This window comes from Chaetura pelagica, unplaced genomic scaffold, assembly GCF_000747805.2.
Source record: "Chaetura pelagica isolate M959 unplaced genomic scaffold, ChaPel_1.0 scaffold104, whole genome shotgun sequence".
NCBI lineage: Eukaryota > Metazoa > Chordata > Aves > Apodiformes > Apodidae > Chaetura > Chaetura pelagica.
This window is the reverse complement of record NW_009953786.1, coordinates 8,402,336-8,412,715: the sequence shown is the minus strand read 5'-3', so window position 1 is coordinate 8,412,715 and position 10,380 is coordinate 8,402,336. Positions and strand designations below refer to the sequence as shown.

At 38.5% G+C, this 10,380-nt stretch overlaps 1 protein-coding gene across 1 annotated transcript in view; it reads right to left on the bottom strand.

Moving 5' to 3' along the window:
- Positions 1-2,070: 2,070 nt before the first annotated feature.
- Positions 2,071-10,380, bottom strand: part of SMIM13 (small integral membrane protein 13) — a 9,160-nt gene continuing 850 nt past the window's right edge. The window contains exon 2 of the mRNA XM_010000986.1: positions 2,071-2,264. Coding sequence (XP_009999288.1) covers positions 2,071-2,264 — 194 coding nt within the window. The remainder of the gene's footprint in view (positions 2,265-10,380) is intronic.

The window sequence follows — 10,380 nt, the reverse complement described above, 5'->3', positions numbered from 1 at the left end:
AGGTCTATTGCTGCAATGTCATATTTCTTCACAGCTACTAGAAGCAAAGACTGAGTTAACTGTTACTTATCTCAGCTGAGGATACTACCAGTATCAGTCTTTTGCTGACTTCTGTGCACTAAAATCTAGTTTAAAGAGAAGTGGAGTGTCAATATCCTATGTCAGTACAAAAAAAAAAAAAAAAAAGGCTTTATTTGTAAGCCTGATTAGCAAATCTCAATGTGAAGATGCAAAAGATGTTAAAGAAAAATGTGCCAGCACTTGGTTGGCAGTGCTAAACTGAAAGTGTCACTGTGTGGAAAGCCAGACAAGGCAAACAACTGGAAGCAGCAGGGAATAGAATCTAATTGCTTTTGCTCAGTTTGAATAAATGGGAATTTTACTAATTAAAAAACAAACAAAACATCATTAGGTATTCTCTTGCCAGCAGACAGGAGAGAGGAAGGAGACTGCCTGATCATGCTTGAAAATGTAACCCTGTAATACAAAGCATGCTTATATACACATGCTAGTAAACAAAACAAATACTTTTAGACTCCAGAAGGATATCAGGGCTGATCTTACCTAGTTTAATACTGGAACAGCCAAATCATTTAATGAAGTGAATGCTCTCATTAGCTTTTGAACAGTATTCACAGATGACAAAGCATAAAGGCACTAAAAGAGTGCTCTTTTACCCAGTGTAGGCTTGATGAAAAAGCTAAATGTTGCTGCTTTTAGACATACAGTTAAACCAAACGACAAGTTTGGAATTCCTAGGTTTAAAATTCTTAACAGCTAAAAGTAGAAACCAATTTTCTAGTCCCATTTAAGTTGTTATACATGGAACACTGATCAAAATACCGTCACACAGCCAAGATTTGAGAGAAAACTAAACTGTTAATGACAAGACCTGTTGGTAGTTCTCTCTCATACACACATCAGAGGTGGTACATGCATGTTTCTCCTCTTTCCTCATGCACCATCTTCAGAGTTGCTAGATAAACAAAAGTGGAGCTCCTCATTCTGAACTGCAATGTTAAAGTAGCTGTATAACCCATTCTCAAAGAAAACAGAAGCAACTGCTTTTTACCAGTAAAAATCAGAAAGTCCTCCAGCAAACATGAGGTACCAAATTCATTGCTATAACACTATCAAAGTGTTACAGTGATGTTTACCAAATTGGTCAGAATGCCTTAGCTGGCTCCAGGAAAGAAGTTGTGTCAGGTTCCATATACCTGATGTAAAGGTGTACAAAGTGAACTACAGAAGTGCTTAGTGTCCAAGAAACAAAGATGACACTTCAGAATACTGAACACTGAGTACATAACCTAGGCATCTTCCCTTCTCCAACACAAGTTGGACTTAGAGTGAAAGGTTTCAGGAAAAACATACAGAAACCTAGCAGGCCTGTTTAACCTGTAACCCTTCTGATGCTAAAACCAAGAAAACAGGTCTTACCACCCAATTCCTTTTTTTTGCCATTTTTATTAAAAAGGAGATAATAAACACCTCCAAATCATGTGCATCTAACTGATTCTTCGTATTTCACTTATACTTTATATATAAGAACGTAACTAAAATCTCACTTTAGAATATTTTCTAAAGCAGGATATTCTTTCAACCATTTTTCAAGTTCACATGCATTCTCAAAGTTGGAGAAAAATATATTCATATATAGCTAAGGAAATAAAACTCATTTTCACTATGTGTAGTTACAGTGCTGTAAAGAAAAAATAATTTAGAAATTATTTCAAGTCTGAAATGTTTACAACGTTCAGACTAATGCAAAGGCTAAGCCTATGGTGCAGGACCTGTTTTCAATCTGTCTGCAGAGATAGGAGCTACAGCAGCTCAGCATTTTTCTGATGGAGATTTCTCTCCACCCCTTGCTTCTTCCAGTACTTTATGACTTGCTGCTGAAGCCCTCCCTGAACCTCTACTCACATGGCATACATTGGTAGTTCAGACGTAAAGGTCCACAGATACTAATATTACCTCTTAAGTCAGTTTTTCAGTAAGATCAAACCACTGAACAACACAGTGCAGAGGTGCTTAACCACTCATAGTTAGTCAGATCAGTGGAGCACTTTAAGTTGTGTCTTCTGTATGTGCCCTTCGCTGCCGAGCAGACTTCTGTCTACCTCTCTGAGGCGACGGTGGAGTCTCCTGTTCAGCTTCAGCCTCTGAAGGCTCGTTGTCTCCCTGCTGGGACCCCGTATCACCTATCAATTCTCTCAGGAATTTGAATTTAGACAAAAACAATTGCCAGACCACGTACCAGCCTGCAGAGGAAAGAACAAAGGCACTGCTTAGTTACTTCATACAACACCATGGTCAGCTCTCAAGCAAGCATACCAGGAAGAAGTGAGAAAAAACGTTATCAGTTCCCACCTCCCAGCCCCAACACCCCTCCACAACAAATGAGTCCTTTAAACACCAGTTTTCCTTGGTATTTATCCTCATCTGGAAGCAAGCATTTAAGCTCCAGGCAAGGATCTACACAGTCCACATTGTACTGCCACAGCAAGGAGCAGGTGGGAGATCACCACTGCACTGACAAAGGTCTTCACTGACAGAAGAAAAGGAACTTTTGTGGTTATACCCAAATTAACGACTCAGGATTCATTACACAAGTGCTCTAAAAAGGTAGCACGAGAGTTTCTACCCTCAATCGGCAAACATAATTCTGAAAATCACCTTTTAAAAGCTGCATTACATAATCATTACTAAGCACACTTGTGGAGAGATTTAAATTAATACCATGTTTTATAATAACACTTGTTTTGAAATGCATAAGGCCTTCCTTGTGTTCACCAAAAGCCACATTCCCCCAAACTCAAGGTGTTCCCTCTCCATGCCCAAACCCCATTACAGTAAAATTAACATGTTCTGGTAATCTATGTTCTGCTCCACTGCTAAAATGCCCTAGGTCTCAAAACCATACAAGTAAAAAGCTAAGACGATCATATTTATAGAATCTTTCTTGAAAAAGTTTTAAATATCCAGCTCCTCCCCTCTTCTGTGTTTCTGTAACAGGCAGCCAAAGAACTTTAAAAAGCAGATATAAATGTATCTAAACAAAAATACTCCTTTTAAAAGGAGGTCTCCTGTATCTAAAGCACTTAGGTCAAGAGAGACTGGAGTTTTACCTGAGAACTAGTGATACTCCTTTCCCTCTAGCTGACCAGTCATTATCCCTGCAAGAGGAACCTAACTTCTCTGATATACAGTTAAGTAGCATAACATTTAAACAGCTATTTGAAAACATATGCCACATAAGCAGCATTTGCAACACCAAACATTACCTGTCTTGCTAAAGCTATAAATACTCACATGCTCTGTTCCGAAGGTCTTGCTAGCTATTCAAGCCTATACTGCTGATCTACACAAATATTAAAAGCCCAATTTTACAGTTAGGGAAACTCATCCTCCCAATTATACAGCTGTCAGCAGAAACTGACTTCTGAGTGTGGACAACTGGGGAATATTAGGGAAGGGGAAGGAAGACTAATAAGTGGCAATTGTGTAACCACAGCACCACTATTTTTCTTCCTCTTCAGTAATGGGAGTCATGCCAATACGAGCAGACCATTACTTAGGACGAAAAAAGATCTCATCCTTCTCCTCCCTCCTGGAATATTTTTCATATCCTGCAGTCTTTTAATTTCCATAAATTGTCTGCTGCTTAGGCACGTTGGAGGAAAGTTTTTATATGACAACCTTTTATGATATAAATTAATTCTTAAGGCCTACACCAAGTATCTTCTATTCCATTAATACCTAAACCTTTACATGACTTGTGATGAATTGAATCTAATGTCCCACAAACACATGCAATCCCCTTGCTACTAGGAAAAAACTCAATAGCAGATGTCTGGCTTTAGCATCTGTTTTCTTCGAGATCTAGAAATAAAAATTGAAGCAGCAATTTTTTCCAAGTTGTTTCCATTGAGGGATATTTCAGATCTCTTGAACCATCAATGCTCTGGACATTCTGAAGACCCTAAAACAATCCATTCTTTTCATGTGTCTCAACATCATTAGAAGTACACAAATTTCCAAAAGTCATGCACTTTTCTAGTCCACATGGGAAAGAAAATGCAATAAATATTTCAAGTTAATATAAGAGATAAGAAGGTGAGTCCTAAGCAGTATACTACAAGCCATTTAAAAATGTCTTCAAGCACCCAAATTATTGGCAGAGATAAAATGTGAGACACCAGACATGCATGAAAATGCATGTACACCAATGCATGACAAGCATGTACATGCTACTAGATACATTTAAGCTTATGTGTGGAGGTGGGAAACAGCCACAAAATGTTTGGCTGGGTTTTATTTGTTTGGGTTTGGTTTTTTGGTTGGTTCATTTTTTGTTTAGGTTTTGGTTTTTGTTTGTTTTTGGTTTTTTAATGCTACCTATACCACCTGCAAAGCGAATTAGCATGAAACTGACACGCTACTACCAGAGACCACCACAGAGGAGGGAGGAAGAGCCAAAAGTATTCAAGGCCTTCCCAAAAAAAATACAGGGCACTTTACAGATGCATTACTTGAATATATTTGGCATAAATAAATACCCTGTTAAGGGAGATAAGTTTATTTCAGGCTAGATAAAACAGACCACATGCTTCCTTTATCACTGCAAACAGGCCATTTAACACAGAATTACTGTTGGGGGTGGGGAAAAATACTAAAGAACACTCACAGTTCATTTTCAGACACTCTCAAGAAAACCATAATTCTTCTTTTCCATATTTTGAGTTAGAGCACAGCGATCCAAGCCACTAAAATATAAGGTACCATAAACAGACCTTAGAGCTCTCTAGCTCAAGACTACAAACAAGACATGTAAATAATCAGCCAACAAGACTGGTTATAGTCAACTAACAACCAGACCAATGATAATAGCCACTGAAACAACCCACCATGCAGTGCATTGAAACTAAAATTACAACAGACTTAGTCAATTATAACAGTAGGAGGGCAACCAGGCTTGAAAACTAGAGTTTCAAAAGCTCACAAGATCTCCCAGCCTGTACAAAAGACATTTAGATATAATAAATATTTCTGCTTTGATTAGCTTTCTTTCACTTGCTCTAAATAGAGTGCCAGCTTGGACAGAAAGTTAGAAAAAAATAATCCCCCAAACAGACTTGTCTGAATCGAGTTAAGACTGCCTCTTCAGCTGAGCCTTCCTGTTGCCTCAGTGTTACTAAATACTTAAATAAGAATTTCTTTGGAAATACCCAGACTACTAAAGAACGAGTTATTCTGGGCAAGAGAAACTCTCCTCTACAATAATATCAACTAAATGCACCATTAAACAAAAACACACACACAAACAAAGCCTGGAGGCAGATTCACAGTACTGAGTTACTTCTGCATCAGAGGACAACGCATTTTCTATTAATTTCTCAGACTCTTAAGAACACCTGACACCATGCCATTCTGAAAAACTGGAAGTTACACAGTAATTTATTTTTTAAAGGAAAAGAATTGTCATTTGAAATACATAAAAAAAGGAAAGTGGGCATTTCAATGCATTCTTGCCTTTATGCAACCAAGTTTAGCTTTGCAGTGTTTCTTCTGGAGAGCTCTTCTTGGACAGGTAACGGACACCACCAGTTTGCATCTCAACTGCTTCCATTTGGTTGAGGTAAACTGGTCTCAATGAAGTCCTACTGGTTTAACCGCACCACACAAAATATTTGATTCAAATCAGTCTTCCAGTGCTTGCTTTATTTTCTTTAGCTATTTACCTTTTCAAATCACCCTTATCTTGACTAAACCTGTGGAAGTCAAACAAGCACACCCACAACAGATCTTCAGCAAATAAGCAGTGATGACATACACACTGTAATATATAATATTTCTACACTAATTGGTGAAAGAAGTTGCCTCTCAAAGTAGTAGCCAGACCCAACAGTACATCATTGCAATGCAAATCAGGGGTTATAGCTCTGTGTAGCAGACACTTGAATCCAGAGTCAGGAAACCCTGTCTAATACAGACAGACAGTATTTCTCATTTAGGCAAACAAGCAACTCTCAGCCTTGAAGAGTTTAGTACTCACTAAAAGCTGGGAGCCACCATCTCACTTAAAATGCCACAGCCAAGTGCCATCCAAAAACATTTAAGCCACATTTGGCATTGTGCCATCAGTATGTCAACCCCTCTAACAAACCATGGTGCAACATGTTGATGAAGACGGGACCATGAGTCAAAGCCTCTTTTACTGACTCATAGATGCACATAACATCTATGCAACATTGGGGTGTTAAACAGATTTTATCATTTGACTATGCTTTATTAAAGCTACAGTTTCTGTTACTTCCCACACCAGCTCTTAGCTGTTCATAAAGGAGAGAAACAAATCCGACTGCAACATTACTCCCCCTCAAAAGGTGAGGGGTACAAAACTCTCAGGTCCATATATTTCATTCACCTTACACTGACTTGTACGCAAAACCTGATGCAGGGTTTTCTTTATTGGAGCACATTTTTCTCTTCCATTAAAATCAGGAAGAGCAAAAAATCCCAAAATACACAGGGCCCATGCGGACTGCTGAGCTAAAACAACCTGCTTACATGAACTTAGAAAAATTTAAACCAAGCAAGCAGGTGATGGAGTAACGGCACAAGATAGTCTGGTTATCTGGCTTCTATTTCTGATCCTTCTATGGACTTCCTGTGCAGTCTTGTAAGAACATTTTATCTTGTGTCCCTACTGATTTGAAAATAGGATGCTACTTCTCTAGCACATGAAGACTTAATTTAGAAGTAGGATATCACCAAGGTGAATGCTGCCTGTATTCAAATGCTGAAGTGTTCATTGCAGCAAATCTTGAGCAACTACAACTGAAAAAAAACACAAACAAAAAAACCCCAAAACAACACACAAAACTAAATCCCAAAAAACCCCAACAAAATAAACAAACAAAAACAAGGAGCATGGAGCTCTAGATGCTAACCTGAGATCTGGGAGAACAGCGTCCTACTCTGAGCTTTGTGCCAGATGTCTTCCATGACCACAGACAAGTCTCTCCAGGGCTGCACCATTTTTAAGATGCAGATAGTATACTGCCCTAGTGGACAGCTTCACTATGGAGAAGACTGAAGGTAGCATATGCTACTCTGATATTGGAGTAACAGAAGACATCAGGGAACAGTGCTTGGTTCTGCACAGCTCCTTAAACCTGGTGCCGTTTAATACAACACTCTACCTACCACATGCTGCTTGCTGACTGATCACAAGGAAACTATTCAGACCTCCCATTTGTAACAGTTTTGAAACTCAACTTCAAACTAATGAGTATTTTCTCTTCACTGCTGTTCTAATCAAGAACAACTTTCCTCATCTTTTGAGGTATCTTAGAAGAGTCTCTCAGTTAAGGTAGTTACAAAACTGTTTGAACAAAGCATTAAGCAAAAGTTATTCAGGTGAAGTTTAAAGCTCAAATATTTTCCCATCTGCAACTGAATTCTCACTTGTGAGACAAATCACACATTTGTTTCAGCACTTGGAGTTACATGATTTTTGTTTTAAGCTCTTGTCTCCCAAAGCATATCTCATTAGCCTCTCTTGACAAATGAGAGGAACGCTTCCATCTGTTCCACTGAAGGCACTTCTGCAATTCCACACAGCTCCATGCATTGTTACATTGGAAAAATTAAACAAATATATGGAGGTAAGCACCACTCGAGTTCACCCTGGCTGGTATTTTATCTTACCCTGTATTCTTGACTATGTATAAGTTACTCCCATCTGCAGAGGAACATGAAATACACTAAAGTAGCAAAGAGATCACCAGAAAGAAACCAGAGAAAAGAAACCATGAAAGGTAAACATAAGCGGAATCAAGTTACCTTACTCCCACCTTCAAAAGACCAAATGAAAATTTGCTATGCTCACAGTCCCTCAGTGGTTTCCACGTCAGATGTGACCAGTTTACAGATGGAGATGTTGCTGGCTGCAAGCCTTCCACACTTCCTACCAAATTGAGATTAACACCAAAAGTAGCAGCAATTGCTGCAAGAATCCAGAAATATTTTAAAGAAAAATAAATCAGGTCATCAATTCAAAGTACTTTTATAGGAATAAATGCCTAATTCAGGCATAAACATTTGCTTTTCACATGGCTGAAGAACTGGTCCAAATAACTTCTGATATTTCTGCTTTGGTCTTTTCACTTAAAAAAAATGATGAAATGCAATGTTTTCCCCATAATTTCAGTTTCGATAGCACTTACACCACATCGCATTTGTGATAAGCAGTAGAAAGCGACATGAAGCTAGGATGTCTCCTGGATATTTAAGTCTATTGTTCTCTGTAAGCATTCACAGCACAAGCCCTTTTATAAGCCACTCAAAATGCAAGTTGCAGCTCTTTAGGGTCTTGACCCAGTAATTCTTTTTTCATAAAGCCATTTCTGTAACTCTCATCAGATGGCTCTGTCAGCTTCCTGTGCTCAGTACTTCTGAAATCTAGGTGACTTTTAGCAATCATTTTATAAGCTCTAATACTGTCAAAAGTAAAATACAACAAAAGAATGAAAGGAAAGTATTCACTGAGTCCAAGTTGAACGCACAACAGGGAACTCTAAACTGCTAAGTATTTATAAAACTCTCTGTAAGCAGGAAAGCACATGGGAGATGTTTAAGTAAGCAAAGTTAAAAAGTGTTTCAATTCCAAAAAGCAGAAAGGCCTGACAAAAATTATCCTTGTCTTAGATTTTGAACAGTATGTCACAAAATCATTTTACTTTTTCAGCAAGACAGTAAGCAAAGATCTCACACACACACTCTGAAAACCCTAGCAGGTACCATGTTTCACCTTCTAAAAGATGAAAAGTGACCAAACAACAACTAATGAACATATAGAAACTTCGTCTAAATATCCGCTTATGTCACTGTTTATTCTGTAACAATCTGTACCAGTACAGGATGCACAGGAAAAGAGCACAAGACAAGCATACAAGGTGTGCCCTCATATAGCCTTGCAATTCCAGTTACCTACATTTCAGAAGTTTCCTCACCCGAGTATTAGTTCTACAGCTTAAAGATGTTGACTTTTCTTCCACAATCTCTAAATAATAAAAAGTTGCAGCATCCAAAATACTCTTTGTTAATTAGCTTGTAATTTATTTCCCTGTGTAAGAAAACTTTTTGCTTTAAGCTTATTGCTTCATAATTTAATTTTACGTACTCCAGTTCCTCTGTAATGAATTCATTTCACAACCATTCCTAGTTCACCTTTTTCAATCTACTCAGTTTTATAACCATTATTACCCATCCTCCAGTCACCTAGTTTTGAGGCTAGGCAGAGCTAACCTGTTCAGTTTCTTCATGCAGAAATTATTATATTATCCTATCTTTTAAAAAATAAAGTAGGATTTTATTTATTTTTAATAAGATAATAAACTGTATTTTCTTGTTAAAGTGTAAGACAGGGAACACAGCAAATTCCTGTAGCAGCATAGTGACATTTTCTATTTTAAACTTCTAATGTTTGATTTGCCCATGCTTGCCACAAAGCATTAAACAGATACTCTGGAGAAATGCTTGCAATTACTTCAGCTAATCCCTTGTTGTTTTTAATACTAAACAGCTCATCTGAAGCCATTATATTTCCCCACGTAATTAAGCACCCATACACTGCACACTTTTTATAAGCATTACTCCGTACATCTTAATACTGGATTTCACCTCTCATTTTACTATCCAGTCCCTTGCTATTGCAAAATCTTTTCGCAACGCTATGCCGTTTTGACCACAATTAGCAACTTCTGAGTATTAAATGTCAAGTGATTCTTCTTCTCTTTGCTCCCCTGGTTTTAAAAAAAAAACACATTTAAAAATCCACCTGGCATTTTCTTTTTATGTCGCTACTCTTCCACTACAGACTATGGCATGGTCTGAGTTTGGTGGTGGAGTATTTCAAGGTGGGTTTTTTCCAGAGCTGTAAATTCAGCGTATTGACCACAACACCCACACGCACCACGCTTATTTCTTCCAAGAACTCCCAACAAACCTCCAAGTCGTGCCTGTCACTGACATAACCTTCCTCTCTGCATTAAAAAAAAAAAAAAAGAATAAAATCTCGGCAGGTAAGAAAAAAAAAACAACAACAAAACTTCCCACGAGCTGCTCCCAAGCTATTCCAGCAAACAGATGCCAACAGCATCTGGTACCAGGAGAAAGTCTGCCTCTTCCATTCACTGGCGTTCAGACCCCTGTGCAAACTGCACCGTCGGGCGGCTGGTTAGTCCCCTCACTAAGTGTCAGCTTCAGATCAGCGGCCGAGTTAAGCTCTCCAAGCCTTCCCAGGCTCCAAACCACTGGGGGGGAACAAAGAGAAGCGGGCGCTGCGAGCCACACACCCCGGGGCACGCTGCC